Source organism: Tamandua tetradactyla, chromosome 11 (genome assembly GCF_023851605.1).
Source record: "Tamandua tetradactyla isolate mTamTet1 chromosome 11, mTamTet1.pri, whole genome shotgun sequence".
NCBI lineage: Eukaryota > Metazoa > Chordata > Mammalia > Pilosa > Myrmecophagidae > Tamandua > Tamandua tetradactyla.
Genome location: NC_135337.1, coordinates 95083668 through 95103953, shown reverse-complemented (window position 1 = coordinate 95103953; position 20286 = coordinate 95083668). Strand labels below are relative to the sequence as shown.

Here is a 20286-nt window from a genome sequence, read left to right as displayed (position 1 = left end):
CCTACCGGAAGCGCCTCCGGGAGGGGCGGGGCCCGCGCGCACGCGCGACGTTGTTGCAAGGGGGGGGCCCGACGCGGCGTTGGCGGTGGCCAATAGGGAGCGGCGCTGCCCCGCGCGCCCGCCCCCGCCCGCTCCGGCCCCGCCCCTGCCGGCGTCGCACCTCGGGGCGGGAACCGGGCACTAGGGGCAGGATGGCGGCGGCGGGCGCGGGGGGCGCGGGGGGTGCGGGGCCCGGCGGGGCGCGCGAGGGCGCGCGGGTGGCAGCGCTGTGCCTGCTGTGGTACGCGCTGAGCGCGGGCGGCAACGTGGTCAACAAGGTGATCCTGAGCGCCTTCCCGTTCCCCGTGACCGTGTCGCTCTGCCACATCCTGGCGCTGTGCGCAGGGCTCCCGCCGCTGCTGCGCGCCTGGCGTGTGCCCCCCGCGCCGCCCGAGTCGGCCCCCGGCCCGCAGCCCGCGCCGGGCCCGCTGCTGCCGCCGCGCTTCTACCCGCGTTACGTGCTGCCGCTCGCCTTCGGCAAGTACTTCGCGTCGGTGTCGGCGCACGTCAGCATCTGGAAGGTGCCCGTGTCCTACGCGCACACCGGTGGGTGCTGGGCCGGGGGCGCGGGGCCGGGGGCTGCCCTGCAGGGGTGGGGGGTGCGGCGCCCTCAGCGCCCCGTGCCTCTCTCCGCAGTCAAGGCCACCATGCCCATCTGGGTGGTCCTGCTGTCCCGCGTCATCATGAAGGAGAAGCAGAGCACCAAGGTGAGGGGCGCGGGGCGCCGGCTGCCCGGCTAAGGAGGAAGGAAGTCGGGGCACAGCCGCTCTGGCGCCTTTTGCTGCCGCTGTGCCCGAAACCTGGTGCGTGTGGGTGTGAGTGTGCGTGTGCGCGCCGGGGGTCCCTCAGTTGTCTCCTGACCGCCCCTCCCCAGCCGCCTGCTTCTCTCCCCTTCCCGGTGCTGGCTGGCAGGGAAGGGGTGGCTGCCAGGTGGCGGCGTGTGGCAACGTGGCCAAGCAGGAGGAGTATGTGGGAACGCCAGGTTCCTTCCTGGAACGCTGCCGGGCGGGTTTTCACTTCCTTGTGAGACACGGGGACCGGGGAAGGAAGGGCCCTTGGGGACACTGATCTAAGGAGGCCGATTTGGGTAAAACGCAGCCGAGGCTTAGGAACGCGGCGGCCTGGGAATCGTGATGGCTCTGGGAGTGGAAAATGCAGAGAGCCACCCAAGCCCGGGCAGCCTGTGGGAGATGCTTTTGGCACTTTGTGGGGTCTGGTGCCAGGCCCACGGTGTTCACTGGCTCAGGGTGGAAGAAGCTGTGGCTCTGGCCTACGCCTCTGAGTGGAGTCCTAGCCAGAATCTGTTTTCCTCCCCCAGACCACCGAGCCTCTCTGCCAAGAGGCAGTTCTCTGGCCCCAGGTGTTTTATGTAAGGCGGGGTGGCCCTGCCCTGGATTGGGTTTGGAGAAACTGGGCCACCTCTGGCTGAGTTATTTTACATTTTAGTTTGTCCCTGTCGTGGCAGAGCTGGCCCGCCCCCCCCGCGTGACGTCAGGCCTGTGTGACGTGTCTCCACGGGGTTGGAGTCACCCGATAGAACATTGCGTTTATCAGGTTCCCCCGGGACGGGACGTGGGACCTTGTACCTGTGTGGATAGGCCTGGGCGGGGTGGCAGCCACGTGGCGGGGTGCGGGAAGCCCGAGCAGCAGGCTTCCTGGGCAGGGAGGCCATCAGTGACGTGGATAGCTGTGTGCTCCCCCCACCACAGAACGGATGAGGTGGGTCATCTTGGCCACCTCTTGGTCACAGGTAGAGGGAACAAGAGTCGTGTGCCTGAGGCCCTCAGCCAGAGCGGGGGGCCGAAAGTCAGCTTGCTGTGTTCCCCAACTCCCCGTTACAACCTCTCTCCCTAAAATCTCCCAATGGTTGGGATTGTTCTTGGGAGTAGAGGGCCAAGCCGGCCAGCCGGCCAAATAGCTGGAAGTGGGGCCTGGATCTGTTGCCCTCTCCCCCACTGCCCCATGGGCTTCTGTCACCACACTTCTCACGCATCCATTTCCCAGCAGCCGTCACCTGCCTCCTTCCAGCCAGTGCTAGGCTGGGGCAGCAACCATGGCTGACCAGTCCCACTAAGTGGAGGCAGGGTCTGCTGGGAAGCCCACTCTTTGTGGGCAGTTAGGATTTGGGGTTGAGAGGCGACAGGGGGATGCACAGAGGGGACCTGTGAGCTAACACCAAAGGATGAGGGGGAAGGTGGTGGCCAGTGGGGCTGAGGTGGGGTCACAGAGTGCCCCGGCCACCTTGGAAGAGCCTGGGGTTTTATGGGTGTCCAGGGGTCCCCCTGCAGGCTCTGGGTTTCAGATGCTGGTGAGTGGGTAGTGCTGATGGGTTCCTGGGGCTGGCCCTGGTTTGTGGCTCTGGATGCTGGGAGAGTGTGATGGTGTGTGTGGGGGGAGGGGGCAGTGACTCACCGTGCCTTCCCCAGCCCAGAGCAGCGTGGCCCAGCTGGTCCCGGCCTCCCCAGGGTGGGATGTCCTGCAGGTGGCAGGGGCGGGCCCTGATCCCTGGGATGATGGCAGCCTGGGTCCCACCACACTGTCGCCCACAGGTGTACCTGTCACTCATCCCCATCATCAGTGGCGTCCTCCTGGCCACCGTGACTGAGCTGTCCTTCGACGTGTGGGGGCTGGTCAGCGCACTCGCCGCCACCCTGTGTTTCTCACTGCAGAACATATTCTCCAAAAAGGTACCCAGCCCAGCAGCGCCTGGACGTGGAGAAGTGGCCACAGACAGATTTGGTCTGCAAAAAAAAATCCTGTTGCCCTTCCATGGGTTTTCTGGTTATCGTTTTATTTTTTAAAGAGTTTTATGTTTTTCAACTACAAAACCAATGTAGGTTGACGCAAAAAAACTACAGGAAGGCCCTATGAAAAATCGCAAGTTCTGTCGAATACCTGTGTGAAGCAGGCCCGGTGGGTGGTGGAGATAAAGAAGCTAACATGACCTGTCCCCCGCCCACAGGTTTTCCTGTTTTATTAAGTAACGTCATTACTGACCCTAAAGATAGTCATTACTGACATTAATTTTAGTTTCTGTGCGTTTTTTAGCATCAGGTGGTATAACTGTGGTTTGAGATCTCCACTCTGTTCATTGACCGACAGCATATAATCCTTTCCCGCCTCCAGGTTCTCACTCTCCGTCAGAACTGCACCCTTTTCAGGCCCCCAGTTGGAACCTTGCATTACAGATACCACAGCCCCGTGTGTCTTGGGACCCTCGCGATGGGCTTCGGCTCCGGGTGTCTGTGAACTCACCCCGCTGTGTTCTGGAAAGGCTCATGCCAGCGGCGCGGGCAAGCGCCCTGGTTTTCTTCTCCCCTTGGTCCTTCGTCCGGGAGACACCGAGCTGGCTTGGGGCGTGTGCGGTGCACGGCTTCCAAAGCGCGCGTGCCGGTGTGGGGGCCGGGGCCAGGTGTCGGGGTCACGCGCCCTGCCGTTTGGGCCCCGAGGAGCTGGAGCCTGTCCCGTCCTGCCCTGCCCGGTTTCGGTCGGCCTGGAGAGCGCTTTCTCTTTCCAGGTCCTGCGAGACGCGCGGATTCACCACCTCCGCCTGCTGAGCATCCTGGGCTGCCACGCCGCCTTCTTCATGGTCCCCACGTGGGTCCTGGTGGACCTCTCGGCCTTCCTGGTCAGCAGCGACCTGGTGAGTCGGTTGGCGCTGTGGCAGACACTGGGTGGGCGGTTACGGCTTCGTGTGGATTCAGGCGTGTGCTGGCCCTTTGCACGCCCAGCCCCTGGTCGGGACTTCCGTGGCACGCTGCCGAGGAAGCCAGCTGCCTTCTCACCCGTCTCCAGTGTGCTCGAGTCCAGCCCCCCGGCCGTGGCTGCGCGCGTCCCCATGCTGCCGGACCTCGCGTGGGCCTCGCTTCGGCCTTTGAGGACTGGGCTTGCCATGCTGCCGCCCTTTGCCAGCCTCAGCTCCGTGCAGGCTGCCATTTACCTGCGGCAGACCTGTAGCTCCCCGAGCCCGGGAATGTGGATCTTCTGGGCTGTTGGGTAGCCCTGGAGAGAGTGACCGTTCCCGGACAGCCGTGCTGTGACCTCCACACCCCTGTCTGGGTCATGCTGAGCACCACCCGTCTGGGGAGTTAACATTATCTCGTTTTCCAGATGAGGAAACAGGCTGTGTTTTGTCTGCAGAGAACTTTCTGTGGTCAGTCAGGACTGGTTTGTTATTTTACAACGCGGTACGGCGGAGACAGTTTGAGGCTTCACTCTTTCCCTTTATTGACCGGTGCTTGGAGTAAGGACTTGTCAGTGCGTCGAAGGTTTTTTCCTTTTGTGCTTGTTTATTTAGTATGCATTTATTTGGCACCACTGTGAACATGTGTGCTCGTTGGTGGCATGGTGCCTGCTTGGCTGATAGAGCCCTCCGGCTGCCCTCTCTAGCTCTGTGTGTCACCCACTCTTGACCCACACGCAACCGCCTCTGCGGAACCCCGGGTTGCTTATAGGGGGAATGCTGTTTGGAGACACAGACCAGTGCTGCTTGTGCTCACTGCCCCTGGTGGCCGTTACCCTTAGGCTTTTCCAGTGAAATCCAGGGAATAGATTTGGGGGCGGGGGGGCAGCAGCGGTATCTGTGCTAAATTGTTCCCATTCTAATTGAACACCAAAGGATTGTCATTGCTTTTTAAATTTACGTCCCCTTTTTTCTGACGCTCTGTTCCTCTCAATACTTGCTTATTCTGTCCTTCCATTAGGTTCATTTATGTTATCCTACTGCTCACATGTGTGATAGCTTCACAGTGCGGTTCCCAGTGGTGCTGCTGCAGTGGTCTGCGGGGAGAAATCAAGGATAGCACCGCGGCTCCGTTTGTCCTTAGATCATGTTCCAGTAAAGATGCACAATCAGAATTCTGTGTTCTGAGGTCACAGGGAAGAATGGCTTTCACCGTGTGCCCCTGTCACCCACTTGTTCTGCAGCCAGATTCATTGATTTCCGTCTGTTGTCCATTTTTAGGAATTGCTTTCCTCCCCGCCCCCGGCCCCCCAAAACTGGTAAAACCTTTATATTTCCAAAGCCAAACCTGTTGATTCAAAGAAGTCCGACTTCAGTTCCTGCCGACCCCACCCTCTTTCCCCTCCTTCTCCTGTGTGTGATCATGTCTGTGTCTTTGATTTACCCTTTCTGTCTCTTTTTGCCAACATAACCAGCTTTCTGTATGAAATTATATCCTGCCTCCTTCTTACATGTAAAGTTTTCACCCGTACTATTCTGCATCTTGCTGCTTAAAAAAAAACATTTATTGTGAAATATATATACAGAAAAGTGATAAATTTCAAAGTTCCGTTTAACAAGTAGTTACTGAGCAAATTTCAAAATACAGCATGGGTTATGGTTTAGCAATTTCAGGTATTGCCTTCTGGCTGTTCGAATACACCAGAAACTAAAAAGAAATGTCTGTGTAATGACTCAGTAGTCACAGCCCTTTGTTAAATCCTAACTTCCCTGTGACAACTCTGCCCTCCCATCTGATCCTTCCCTCAGTCTCCAGGGGTATCTGGGTGAGGGCCATTCTCACTTCTTTGTGTTGAAAAGGGGTGTTGCCATCCCGGGGTAGAGGACTGAAACTGGTTGTGCCTCTTGCTGTTTTCATTTATGTGTATTGATGTGGAGATTCTTTCTCATGCCTTTTACCGGCTGCCCAGTGCTGCTGGTTGATGTGTGCCCGTCCTTACCCTGCTCAATGTGGGCGCTTGCTGGCGTGTGCCCTTACACAGACACACACAGCGCAGCGTTATAAGTTTCTGCTGTGGTCTGTTTGCTTTGCTTTTTCTTGGGTTTAGGACATTTCTTGGTTTCCCTCTAGTGATCACCTTTTGTGTCATACTTTCAGGGACTTCCTTTTTCAGCTCAAAATCCATCATCATACTTGACGGGAGCCTCATGCATCTCGGTGGTGGCCCCGGGGCATGTGGCGTTCTCTAAGGGGTGCAGCTGGGCTCGTCCTCTCTGTGAAGGGCACTGTCTGCCCCGTCCTCCCCGCGCCTACCACGCTGGCTACCTTGGCGTCCCAGTTCTGTGCCCCGTAATGTGAGGGCACAGGGTCGGACGACAGCAGGGTCAGCTAGGAGGATGGCAGCTGGGGCCTGCTGCCCACCACCGTGCCAAGCCGAAGGCTGCAGCGGCAGTTCCTGGGGACACCCAGCGTGGCTGCTGGTGGCCCTGCTAAAGCTGGGTGGGGGCTGCCAGCCTCTGGAGCAGGCAGCCCAGTCTTCAGAACCTCCAAGCAGCAATTTGAGGATGACTGAAATGTCGGTGGTAGGAGAGGGAGTTACCCTCTCTGATTCCAGTCTCCTGACACATAGAACAGCGACAGCATTGCCGCTGAGCGTGGTGCCCCCTCGGTGGGCTGCTGAGAAAATGGACGCGATGACACCGTCCGGCGTCTGGTTGATTGGTGGACACTCAGCAAGGGCCCCATAAATGCTCCTTCTCAGCATCGTCCGCACGATGATGTGCACAAAATCTCACCAGCCTGCAATGCTTTTCAAGCAGTTTTTTTAAAATTTGCTTTTTTTAAAATCAGAGTAAGACCAGATAAGGTACTTTGATTTAAGCCTGGCTGGGGAATCACCCCTCAGTCCCTACCTCAGACCTGGGACTCTTCACAACACAGTGTGAAAACAACTGCTTGTGCAGTGTTTTGAAAACCAGAACACTATAAAATCTGTAACCCATCTGTTCTGGTTTGCAAGCTGCCGGAATGCGATATACCCGAAACGGAATGGCTTTTAAAAAGAATATATAAAGTTGCACATATACATGTTTTAAGACTGTGAAAATGTCAAAATTAAAGCAATTCTATAGAAATGTCCAATCTAAGGCATCAAGGGAAAGGTATCTTGGTTGAAGAAGGCCAATGACGTTTAGGCTTTTTCTATCAACTGTAAAGGCACATGGCGAACATGATGACATCTGCTAGCTTTCTCTCCAGGCTTCTCGTTCCATGAAGTTCCCTGGGGGGTGCTTTCTTTCTTCATGTCCAAAGGTCTCCGGTTTCCGGCTATGTGGGCTCTTGTGAGTCTTTCCAAAATGGTTCCCTCTTACAGGGCCCCAGTAAGCTACCCCACCTTCAGTAGGTGGGAGATACATCTCCATGGAAACCCTCTAATCAAAATCACCACCCACAGTCAGGTGGGTCACATCTCATGGAAAAGCTCCTATCCAGCAGTTCTGAGTGAGGATTAGAGGACGTGGCTTTTCTGGGGTGCACCATAGATTCAAACTGGCGTGCCAAGAATCTGACACTCCGTGGAAGTTTTTGTTGAATCAGTAATGTAAAGGACTGACATAAATACTTAAATATTTAAAAAAAAAAATAGCCAGCGGTGGCAGACAGATCGGGGAAGAAGACCAGACGCCAAAGGACCACTGAGACGGCGAGGGGTTTCCCTCTCTCCTCCCCTGTGTCTCTAGCCTGAACTCAAGGCAGCCCGACATGTCCAAGTGGGCGTTCGGTGGGATAGAGAGAAGCCCTTGACTTTGGGCTTGGGGAGTGGGAAAGCACATGGCTGTCACTCGGAGAATACAGGAAGTCCCCAGGTCTTCTTGTTCTCTTTTTTCTTCATTCTGCCAGAATGTCCCAAGGTGGTGGGGCAGAGCCAGTGGTCCCATGGGTATCTACAAGTCTGAGGTGGGGGGGAACCTTCCTTGGCCCTCAGAGGGTACACCCCATTGCTTTTTTTTTTTTTGCCTCTGGTTACCCTTGTAGTGCTCAGACCCAGTTGGGGGTGCAGTTGCAGGAAATGCAGGGTAGAGTGGAGCCCAACCTTTTGACTAGAAGCCTTGAGTCCTAGGAAAGGGGAAAGTATCATGGAGAGGGAGTCCCTTGGACAGAGTAACCCCCTAATGTTGCTAATGAGATTCCAGGCTCGCCCCTGAGATGCACCAGCAATAGTGTGACCTGAGATGGTGTACCAAGGACTGCAAAGCCTGGACCATACCCAAACCCTGCCCGGGGCCAAGACTGACCACTGGGTAGTGCACCCACAGGACGGACCCAGATGCCATGCAGAGGCTTTGGAGGAGCCCCAGCGTGGGGACCCAGCCCACAGAGTGCTGCTCAGAATGCATACCTGACCCGGCTGGTCCCTCGCCCACCCAAACAAAATGCCAGCATCCTTCAGGCGATTTCACTAAGACCCAGGCCGTCAGAATATTCCGCACATACAAAACTGGGTCCGGAATGAGCTGGTGGATGAAGAGGCAGGAGGATTTCGGCTCTTACGGGAAGAGACAGTCAACAGATGTCAGCACTGAGATGACACAGTGTTGGGACTTTTAGACCAAGACCTTGAAAGCGGCTGTTATAACCATGTGCCAGGAAGTAGGGACGAGCACTCACGGAACCAGAGGAAAGACAGAAGGTCTCAGCAAGGAAACAGAAGAGTCAGAAAAGAGCGAGATGGAGATACAAGAAAGGAAAAACAGAATAGCTTAAAACAGGATGGACTCAAGAGCCTGGAGTAGAATGGAGATGGCAGAGGGAAGAGTCAATAGCGTAAAGATACATCAATAGAAATTTCCCTCCGATTTGACATCAGAGGGAAAAAAAGATGAAAAGATAATGAACTGAGCCCCAGAGATGCTACATGGTCTAACGTTTGTGTAACCAGAGTTCCCAAGTGAGAGGAGAAAGAATGTGGTGTTAAAAAAAATTTATGAAAAAATAAAGCCTAAAATCTTCTCAAATTTGGCAAAAAGACATGTACTTACAGATTTAAGAAATTAGCAAGCTCTAAAACAACATAGACTCAAAGAAATTCATATTCAGACACCTCATTATCAAACAAATCCAGAGAACAGCTTGAAAGCAGCCGGAGAAAAATGATTTGTTACTTGTAATGTCTGCAGATTTCTCATCCAAAATTATGAAAACTGGAAAGAAATAGAGCAATGTTTTGGGGTTTTTTTTGTATATTTTTAAATATCTCTATAAAAAAACAATGGGTAATTTATATATCTTTTTCTCTAATCAGAACCTCAAATATATATATATAGGTACTGTATAGTATATAAACATTTGCCACCAGATATATCTGTATTTGCTTAGCATTCCAAAGTAGTGCAATGTTTTTAAAGTGCTGAGACCAAGAACCATCAACCTTGAGTTTTATATGCAACAACTACAGACCTGCAGAAATCAATAAAACAACAGAACCCCAGCAAGGGTATAGAAGAACGGAGTGCCATCAACCAACCTGATTTAATTTAATTTAATTCAGCCAACTCCACCCAATACAACAGGATACATATTCTTTATAACTGCCCATTGGACAGTCACCAAAATAAATTATGTCTCGGGTCACTGAAAAGAAGCAAAAAGCAAAAAACACCTTAAATTTAAAATGATGTAAACCAACAAAGTATATTCTTTGACCACAATGGTCTTAAAAATCAATGACTGAAATATATCTGGAAAATCTCCAAACACTTGGAAATTAACACAGTCTAAATAATCTATGGCTTGAAGAAGAATTCTCAAGGGGAATTAGAAAATATTTTCAGCTGAAGCAAGGCTGACCACTAACTACCCAGGCACCCCACCAGTGTCCGATGAAAGAGGGAATATAACTACAGACTTGCAGACGCTGAAAGGATGCCGAGAGGATGTGCTCGTGACACAGAGGGAACAAACCGACTCCTCAGAAACCACAACCTACCAAGACGTCCACGATGAAACCAATAACCACAGTAGTCCTAGAACTATTCAAGAAATCATAATATTCGTCAAAAAACTTTTGAAAAAGATAACATCAGGGCCACTAGATGGTTTCTCCGGTGAATTCTACTCAGCATTTCAAGGAGAAACAACAACAATTCTATGCAACCTCTTCCAGGAAATAGAAGGGGGGGACAACACTTGAGTTCACTTTCATGAGATCAGCCTTACCATGATAAGAAAACCAGACGGGGCAGTGTGAGAAGAGAGAACCACAGACCAGTGTCCCTCATGAGCACAGAGACAGAAAGCGTCACGAAGGTATTAGCAGATAGAAAGCAGCAATATATAAGAAGAAGACACCGCAAGTGTGCTGGTTTGAAAAGGTGTATGTACCCTAGAAAAGCCATGTTTTAGTCCTAGTCAACCTTACGGGAGCAACGGTTTCTTCTAATCCCTATTCAGTACTGTATATTATGTTGGGAACTTTAATTACTTTATTTCCATGGAGATGTGACTCCATTAAGTGGATATTAAACTTGATTAGGTGGAAACATGTGGGCCTCGATTGGTTTTACTGGAATCCTTTAAAAAAAGAAGCACTTTGGAAAAAGCTAGAGAACAACGAGAGAGAAAGCCACGAGATTCTGAGCGAGCAGAGAACGCCGCAGCACCACGAAGCAGAGAGTCCACCAGCCAGTGCTTTGGAGATGAAGAAGGAAAACACCTCCCGGGGAGCTTCATGAAACAGGAAGCCAGGAGAGAAAGCTAGCAGGCGATGCCATGTGCTCTTCCAGCCGAGAGACAAACCCTGAACTTCATCGGCCTTCTTGAACCAAGGTATCTTTCCCTGGATGCCTTAGATTGGACATTTCTATAGAATTGCTTTAATTGGGACATTTTCTCAGCCTTAAAACTGTAAACTAGCAACTTACTAAATTCCCCTTTTTAAAAGCTGTTCCGTTTTTGTATATTGCATTCTGGCAGCCAGCAGACTAGCATAGCGACCGAAGGATTTAACCATGAACGCAGGGCTGGGTCGATGTGTGGACATCAGTCAGTGTCACCTACCCTGAAAAGGCTCTAACGAAGAAAAGTCACAGGGTCATGCCAGTTGACCCCGAGAAAAGCATCTTCCGAAACCCAGGGTGCGCACTCAGCTGCCTGCTGTGGCAGGTCTGCTCCAGCCTCCGGCACAGCAGTCCACGGCGGACACCCTGCTTCTGGGAAGCCGTCCTTGCACCCTGTGAACACATCAGGTTCATCCGACACCTGCCGCCCCTGCCATACCCTGTTTCATCCCCAACAAGGTCTAAAGTCGTGGACCTGAGGCACACCTGAGTAGAGGCAGGCCCCCAAGATCGGCGCCCCTGGGCCTCTCTCTGAAAAAATGCCAGAAGGCTCAGAGGGTCACAGGGATTTGAGACAAACCAGGTGGAGAGGGCCTCCGCCTCCCCCCAGTCACCCGGGCCTTCCCCGAACCCCCAGGGGCAGAAAGGAGCAGGGAAACACTAAGTGTAGGGGAAATGCTGCCTTTGGGGAGACGGTCTACAATGCCTGGCAGACACCCCAGAGCCCTGAAGGACATTCTGGGGCTCCCTGGCCTATGGGCTGCAGCTCCGACGGTGGCCACGCTGGTGACGTCACAGGGGACATCAGCGGTAGCCCAGTGGCATAGCTGGTCAGCTAGGAGGGTGGGGTCACTTGGCGGCCAAAAGCAAAGCGGAAGGAGGAGGCCTGCAAAAGAACATGCAGACGGCAGAAAAGCTGGCATGTGCAGTGCGTGTGGCACTGTCGGGAGTACAGGAAATCTGGTGTCCCTGTCCTGCCTGCAGGCGCAGCTCACACAAATGAGGTGCGGCCACACTGGTCCCCGACACGCATGGTGTGGACACTCAGCTGCTGGCAGGGTGCAGGGTGGCGCAAGCGCCCTGCTGGACCGTGGGCCATGTGCTGCCCGGTGGCTGCCGTTGTGTCCTGGGTGTCAACCCGAGGGTGAGGAAATGCAGGTTCCCCACCAGGGCCCAGATCCAAGTCTTTACAGCAGCTCTTCACTGTCCCCCGAAACAAGAAGCACTGCGTACATCCCTCGTTGGAGGGTCGATAAGGGAACTCGGCCGTAGGACGGTCGTGATGGTTGCTGCTTGGACCGTTGGGGAAAGTGCGAGGCCCTCCGTGGAGGCAGTGGAGGCGGCGTGCTGTGGGGCTCTGTGCACACAGCCGTCTCCGAGGGCACACCTGTGGCATGGGACTGGGAGGGCCCTGTGGGATGGGGGGCTCTCCTGTACTCCAGCAGTGGTGCACATCACATGAGCCTGCACGTGCGTTGGCACTCACGGAGCTGCACCTCAACTGCTTGTGGTTTTAAAAGGTGCATCTGCTGGGTTCCTTTCCTCGTGGGGTTTCCTGTAAGCGCGGCTCGGCAGTCCTCAGCTACGCTGCAGCCATGAACTCTCTCTTGGCTTGCTGACGCTGCCAGAATGTGATACACTAGAAACAGAATGGCTTTTAAAAAGGAGATATACTAAGATGCAAGGTTATACTTCTAAGGCTATAAGAACGTCCAAACTAAGGCATCCAAGGAAAGATACCCTGACTCAAGAAAGGGCCGATGACGTCCAGGTTTCTCTTTCATCTGGGAAGGCATATGGCGAGGTCTGCTGGCTTCCCCTCAGCCGTCTCCTTCTGCCTCTGCAAAGGTCTCTTTCCTTGTCTGTATCAGCTCTTTCCAAAATGGTTCCCTTTTAAAGGAGTCCGGTAGCTGGATCAACACCCACCTTGGATGGTGGGTCACATCTCCCTGGAAAAAGCTTAACCAAAAGGACCCCACCCGGCAGTATTGAATGAGGATTAGAGAACACAGCTTAGCTGGGGTCCACACAGTTTCTAACCAGCACAGACTCCTTTTGAGACAGTGAAAACAGATTCCCGGAGCTTTTTAAGGTCACTTGTCTTCAGGTGCTTAAGGGAGTGTCCATTTGGCATCCACTTTGTCCACACTGGGAAAACAGTCTGCAGAAGTGAGCTTGCCTACAGGGACTTCATAGTTCCCAAGAATTAAACATAGAAGAACTCCACTTGATCAGCTTGCCTCCATTTCACTCACCGACCACCCTTCCCTCCCTCTTCTCTTCCACCCTCTTTTCCAAGCTGTTTTGCGTTGTGATACGTTGCCGGTAATGAGTTGCAGGAAAATGCCCTCTTGTTTTCTCCTAAGTATCTGAGGTCAGAACTCCTGTATCTAAGAACTGTGTGGGTGGGGACATAAATAAAATCTTCCCATCGCAGATAGGTGGAGGGACGGACGGATGGAGAGATAGAAAGGGAAAGAGAGGAAGGGAGGAGACAGGCCCCACAGGGCACGTGGTGGGGTACAGCTGGCTTGGATCTGGCCTTTGTGCCCTGATGGGAGCCGTGGGGCAGGTCACCTCAGCTTGCCCGCTCGCCTTTGAGGGGCCCGAGTGACCCCCTCTCTCGCAAGGTGGTGGAAGTGGAATCAGGCAGCTTGTTCGCAGGGGGCCCCGCTGCTGTCCTGACCCCCCAGGTCAGGGCAGGCCCCCTGCGGCCCTGGGTCACCCCCCTGGCCTGGCAGCCCTGCCTGCGGCGGCCGCGGTGACCTGCAGGGCCGGTCTCGAGGGGCGCCAGGGTGCCTGGAGGCTTGGGAGCAGCACTGCGGGCAAGACAGCTGGGTTCACGCCCGTCAGCCCAGGCTCTTTGGGGTGGTTCCGTGGTCCAGGGCTCTCTGGTCGCGGTTCCCCAACCCCTGTGAGCCCTGGAGAGTGGCCTGAGCCCCGTGAGGCCAGAGGGGTGGTGGCAACGTGGGTGACGGCGGCGTCTTCCGAGCGTTTTGCTCGGCGTCAGTGGGCACTCGAGGGGCTGGTCTCCCCGTGGCGTTGTGGAGAAGCTTCCCCAGCTGCCCCTTCCCCGGGCCCCTGATCTTTGCCCACTCAGCGCCCCTGCCCGGGGCCACTCCCAGGTACTGGGCCCGGCTCCGGGTCCCGCCTCCCTGCGGCCCCTTGCACGCCTGCCCTCGCTGGCCCAGGCAGGGGTCGGGATGAGGGTGGGTGGCCGTGCCCTGCCCCCTGAGCCGCCCTGCCCCACGCTCGCAGGCCCCCGTCACCCAGTGGCCCTGGATGCTGCTGCTCCTGGCGGTCAGTGGCTTCTGCAACTTGGCGCAGAACGTCGTCGCCTTCAGCATCCTCAGCCTTGTCAGCCCCCTGAGTTACTCGGTCGCCAACGCCACCAAGCGCATCCTGGTCATCGCCGTGTCCCTGCTCACGCTGCGCAACCCCGTGACGGGCACCAACGTGCTGGGCATGCTGACCGCCATCCTGGGGGTCTTCCTGTACAACAAGGTGGGCCGGGTGGGGCCGGACGGGCTGGGAAGCGGGGGCGCCGCCCTCTGCCCCTGCATCCACCGGGGCCCGAGGGGGCTACTGACCCCCCGCTCTCCATCCCCCCACTCTCCCCGTGCAGACCAAGTATGACGCCAACCAGCAGGCCAAGAAGCACCTCCTGCCAGTGGTGACGGGCGACCTGAGCGGGAAGGCGCGCCCCCGGAGCGGGCCCGAGAAGCCGCACAACGGCGTCCTCTTCCCCCCGCATGGGACCCACCTGGCCGACCACTTCCAGTATGGTCGCCCCAGCTACCCCAGCTCCTACGCCTTGAACCGATACGATGTGTAGCGCCAGGAGCCCCGCGCCCCGCCCCAGCAGCAGCGGACACACCGACCAGCCGTGAGCGCCAGCCTGGCCAGAGGGACGGGGCCGAGCGTCCAGCCTCGGGCGCGTCCTGGTGCCGCAGGAGGACCTGCCTGCAGCGGGGACCCGCGGGCTCCGGGCAGGCACCCACACTGTACGTAAGGCTCCTGCGTCCCTCGGTCTCATCGGAGGCGCCAGGGGAGGCTCGGCCAAGGTCTGCCTCTCTGTGTGGGCCAGTCCCCTGTGAGCCCCCAAGGAACACTGTAGACTTTCTGCAAAGGTGGAACTTGCAGATCCAGACCTGAGGGCTGCCCAGGTGAAACAGAATTGCTCATGAACAATGCTGCTCGCGTAGCTGTAGGAATGGTGCTGGGTGGGGGGCAGCAGGGGCACAGCAGGGTTTATTCAGAGCACCTCTGGCCACAAAGAGGACCCCAGCATCCCCGGTCGTCCACATGCCCCATTCCAATGTGAAGGGCTGTCAGATTCAGCATCCCTCTGGAAGTCCGACCCTTCGAGGCGCAGCCCAGAGGCAGCTGCAGCCCAGGCCCGGGCCCGGGGAGGGAAGCCGGCCCTGCCCCCAGCCCTGCTTCCCATGGGAGAAGGTGGGGCGCTTCCTCGGGGCTATAGGGAGCAACTGCTGGGCCTGGGGGACACCTCCCTGGGGCTAGGGGGATGACCTTTAGGAAGTCTGGTTGGGGTTCAAGCCCAGTTTCTCCAGGCCACCCGGTCTTCTCTGCCCCCTGCCACAATGTGCAGCGGGGTCTGGGGGGACGTGTGGACTTCACGAGGCTCTGGCACTTTTCTAGGGGGTGTTTGTGGTTGGGGTGATTTCACACCTTAGGCCCCCTCGGCTGGCTCGCGGATGGAAAACCCTTCTGCTTTTCATCGGCTGCCTGCGAAAAGGGTGCGTCCCGGAGGTGCTGCGCTCGGTGGGAGATGCTCCCAGGTCCTGTCCTGTGACCACAGTCATTGGAAATGGAGACAAAGCCGGCAGATCACCTCGATGCCTGTGTGTGAGTCCTGGCCGCGGCGCTGCGAAGACGACTCTGCTCTCGGGCTGTTGACGTGAGGACCAGGGAGGCTCGCCCTGGCCGAGGCAGGCAGGGGCGGCAGCAGGCCGCTGTTTGGTTTTCCCACGCCAGGTTCTTCCGCCAGCATGGGTTTGGGTTTGGGCTGGACCCCATGGCCAGCAAAGTGACGCCATTCAGTAGGCGACTCCTGGATGCCGCGGTCTTCCCGTCACTGTGAAACCTCTGTATCTTCACCGCGGGGGCTGCCGGCCCGGCCTGTGGAGTCCTGGTGAGCGTGTTCTCTCTTCCACACCGTCCTCGACCCGTGAACGCAGGGGCCTGTGGGGGTGGCAGTGGTCTGCTCTGTCCCAGGCAACTGGGAAGCTCTGTTCGGAGAGGCGGGGACATAGCTCCCATGGGGCTCCGCTGGTGGTCGTTGGAATTTCATATTCAGACACTTCGGCTTTCCCGGCCTCTGGACGGACTGCTCGGTGGGGGCTGGGGAGCCCCTTGGGAGAGCCCCGCAGCCACCCGTGCTTGCTGTCAACACTCGGCCCCGAGCTTTGAGGCGATTCCTGGGGAAATGGGAAGCGGTGACCCTGGAGGGTGTTATCTGCAGGGAGCCATCTCTGGAGACAGCGGGGCCTCAGCTCGGTGTTTCTCCTGGCCAGTCACAGCTAACAAGGACTGTTTTGCCCTGCAAAGATTGAGTGGTTTTGTCTTGGAACTTGTGGAAACTGACCTCCTGAGTGTGGGATTGGGCCCCGAGAGGAATGAGGCCTCTGTGTCCAGTGTAATGAGATTGCTGGAGGTTGTGGAAATCTCTCTATTCATCTGTTTCCTTTTCTAATGCAGGTTGTGCTGGTGAGGGGGGAATGACTGGTTTTATTATTACTTGCAAATTAATAAATGAGATATTTAATTCTGTACATAAATTCAGAGCACATACGAACACCTGGATGGAGGTAAGTGTACTGGACCGGGTTAAGACAAAAGACACATTTTTGAGACTTGAAGTCTCAGAGGTGACGCCGTCTGGGAGACCAGGGAGCGGCCCCACCCCTGGCTCCTGTGCAGCTCCGCTCGCCCATTCCTGCTGCCAGGCTGGGTTGAGCGCTTCACCCACCCCGGTCAGGTGTAGCGGCCTGGAGCCCACTCAGAGCCCACTCCTTCACTTGGCAGCAGGGGATCTCGGGCAGTGCTTCTCAGGGAGCCTTTGCTGCCTCTTGTGGGACAGCAGGGTTTTCCTAAGCCCTCTGCCTCAGTCATTTATCAGAGGGCAAGCCAGCCCCTCCTGCAGGGGAAGCAGCAGATGTGTTGGTCGGAGAAGCTCACGGGGTTTCTGAGCGTCACCATGTTTGCTGCATGTCACACACGGGCCCTTTGTCACTCCCAAGACACAGCCAGGCCCAGACCTTGAGGACGCACAGTCTTAGCAAAGGACCTGAAAATCGTTACATTTCCTCCCAACTGTCACCTCTTCTCAGGACTTCAATGCCATAGACTGTTCTGTGGTGAGATGCTCTATACATCCTTTGATGGCATTTACAAAAATTAGACAACGGACTCTGGGGATGTGGGGATGGTTCCAATTTGTCAGCAGGGGTCTCGGGGGGTGTGCTGGGTGACCCCATCATCAGCGTGCCAGCAGCAGGGGCTGCCATGGGAGATGCCAGCTGGCTTGGTTCTCACTCGTGCGTGTACTGGAATGGGCGTGCCAAGCTTTTTTTCCTTTTGAGCCCCAAATTAGTTTGTGTTTGTGGCTTCATTTGTGAGAAGGGAGAATAAAACAAGAATCGCAGCTCAGAATTAGTGCCATGCCTTTATTGACCTGAGTGACACGGGGAGTCCAGGGATGAGGTGGTGTGTTTGGGAAAATATTTTCAGTCCAAACTCAAACCGAGTGCCTCTGGCATCAGATGCCAAGTGGGCTTTACACGGGGACCTCTTACAATGCCCCGAGCTCAGGTTTTTCAGCTTTTTTGGCAGATAAAGAGAATGAGGCCCAAAGGGACTAACTCACCTGGCTGGGGTGACACAGCTGCTTAGGTCCCACCCCCCGCCTGCCTTCAGAAATCAAGCCCACCAGAGAATTTCCTTCAAATGTGGCTACTGGGAAATTGCCCATGTCATCCAGACCTCAGCTCTGCAGCCGTACCAGGTTCAGGGACAGCCACGTGGGCTCCCCTCACACTACCTGCCATGGACGTACACCCCTGGAGGCGGGTGGAAATGCTGAGGGGCCACAGACAACGCTTCCTTTGACTCACGTGTCTGGTCCACAGATAGGCGCCCCTTTTATGTTGTACACAGCACCTCGGTTAGCCATCAGAGGCCAAGGGGGAGGCGCGTTACCCCCGTTCTACAGAGAGAACTGAGACAGAGGTTGGTTGTTCGGTGTGGTGCAGGCCCAGAACCTTTGCCTGACTCCAAGCCCAGGGCCCCCTGCTCGGCCTGGCTTGGCCTTCATGGCAGCGAGCTGTTTGAAGGCTTTCTTCCCCTTTCTTGTCCACTCCCAAGAGGAGCTGGTGCAAAGACGTCTGCTTTCGTTCCACTTGCCTGCACTGCACTGCCAGTTAGGCCCTGAAGGTGCCCCATTTCCCACAACCCCAGGGTCTGGTACTTAGCTACTACAATTGCAGTAGGGCTCCAAAGGCTCAGCTCTGGGGCAGGGTCACTGCCTGACTTGCAGGGACCTGTCTGGGGCTTCTTTTGCTCATGGCAAGACTGATGGGCTGGCCAGATGATGAGTCCCAGCTCCCACCCCAAGAGTGCTGGGGCTCTCCTGCTGGGTCCAGGCAGCTCCCCTGTGACAGATGTGGGTGCATTCAACGCAAGGACTGCTCACCCCAAGAGAGACCACCCCCACATCCTCCAGAGACAAGACAGGGAGGCTGTCTGGATGTTACTGACCACAAGTGGCTCGGTGGCCACAGGAGGTGAGGTGAGTCACAGAACTTCAGTGTTTCGTTTGAATGTGCTTAGATTTGTGCACTCACTGCTGCTTTTTTAAAAATATTTAATTTGGAAAAATCATTAAAAGCCAAAAAGAAAAAAAGAATGAAAAAAAGAATGAGGTCTACCCCTGTGTAGTTGGAAGAATTTCCAGAGTATGTTGTGGAATGAGAAAAGCCAGGGGTGAAGTATAGAAATGTGCCTGGGAGTGCTCAGCTCAGCTCTGAAAGACAAACACGGAATTGGACACAGCGGCTGCCTCTGGGGGAGGTTTTATACATATATGTTAGTTTTCAAACTTGGCATATTGTACACACTATTTTGTAATTTGCTTTTAAAAAAATGTAACATGGCAGAAGCCTTTCCCCATGTTATTAAATATCCTCCCTGACCTTGCCCTTGTGTCTCTGCACGTGGGTATTGTATTCCCTGTATCCCGTTACAGGGCTGGGCGGTAACTGATTTCACCGAGCTCTACTGCTGGACCTTTACATTGTTTACCTTCTGTGGGTCCTAAGTCTGCAGTGGGCGCTTTCTGACTACTTAGGGTAAATTCCTCCAAGCCTGCTGACAGGTTGAGAGATGTTTGTGCACGTGGTTTTAAACTTCTCCCCTTGTTTTTTTTGGCAGGTCCAGCTGCCCAGGGTGTACACTTCATGTGTTTGACTTCAGCGTTGTTTACTTCTGGGTTCTTGGGGGAACATATTTGTAGCATCCTCTACTCCTCCGGGATCCCTACTGCATTCTGATCAGCGGGTTCTGGTTTGGTCTATTGAAACAAGTCTGCTGAGGCCCCTCTGACGCTTAAATTTTCAGTCTCAGATAAATGTCATTTTAGACAATCAAAAAAGAAACTTAGGAAAGTACTGGACATGGCTATGCAGTCTTTCTGGAGGGCAGGTGAGCGGTGCCTGAGTGTGCACACGCTCTGCTGTTTTACAGCAGCCCGTTCACTGCCACATTTCAACAGCAGCCGGAAGTTATAACCATCACGGGTCTCAAAAAGCAATAAATCCAGACCACGGAACCCTGTGCAGCCGTCACAAAATGATGCCAGACACCTGTTAACTTGTTTGGTTCACAGATCCTGTGACGAATCTGATAATATGGAGCCTCTGCAACCCCTGGAAACACACACACACATGCAACCAATATTTTGCTCCCAGTTTTGCTGGTTCATGGTTCCTGGAAAGCCCATCCATGGTAGAGCCCAAGAGAAAATCTCTTGATAGACAGGTCTTTTGTTGGCATGGGAAAATAACTATATAATCCATGCCACTGCATGTTACTCACAGTACGACCCCGTGCGGTCCCCTCTGCTGGAGCACTCCCTCATTTTTCAGAGCTGGCTCGTGTGTTCAGCTCTCAGTGCAAACCTCACCTGCGAGGGTCTTTCCTGACGCAGATCCCACTCTCCCCCTCACTACTGTCTCAGCACCTAGGCCTTTTCCTTAATAACGCCTTTATGATGACATATTTATTGACTTGGGGGCAGCTTCCCAGAGCAGAGCTTAGTGGGCCAAGCCACATGCAGCCTCTGCCTGTTTTTGTACAGCCTGCCACCTGAGAACGGTTTCCAATCATCAACAGTTGCACTTGATGGGTAACAGGTGAAGACTCCCACTGAACTCCAAAATAAGCCCAATTTTATCCCTGCCCCCCCAAAGAGTTCCATCTTTCTCTTCGGTAGACCTGTATTAAAAGAAAAAGACAGAAAAACCGTGCCCAATCATATTGTGGATTTCACCCTTAAAAACCGTGTACACGCTTCTCTTTTGCTTCCTAGACAATAGCCTCGACCGTGCCTCTCGGCTGCAGAACCTAAAATACCTATCTGCCCCTTGATAGAAAAAACTTGTGGCTGGTTCCCTGGCCTAGGGCAATACCAGGCACCCAGCAGACGACCCACT

General features: G+C 54.9%; 1 protein-coding gene across 1 annotated transcript; it reads left to right on the top strand.

The window, feature by feature from the left end:
• The first annotated feature begins 176 nt into the window (after nt 1-176).
• On the top strand, nt 177-17222 carry SLC35E1 (solute carrier family 35 member E1). The gene is made up of 6 exons (XM_077121997.1): nt 177-585; nt 676-746; nt 2589-2726; nt 3557-3682; nt 13817-14062; nt 14184-17222. Exons 1-6 carry the CDS (start codon nt 192-194, stop codon nt 14391-14393), a joined length of 1185 nt encoding a protein of 394 aa, XP_076978112.1. The 5' UTR covers nt 177-191; the 3' UTR covers nt 14394-17222.
• Nucleotides 17223-20286: the final 3064 nt, after the last annotated feature.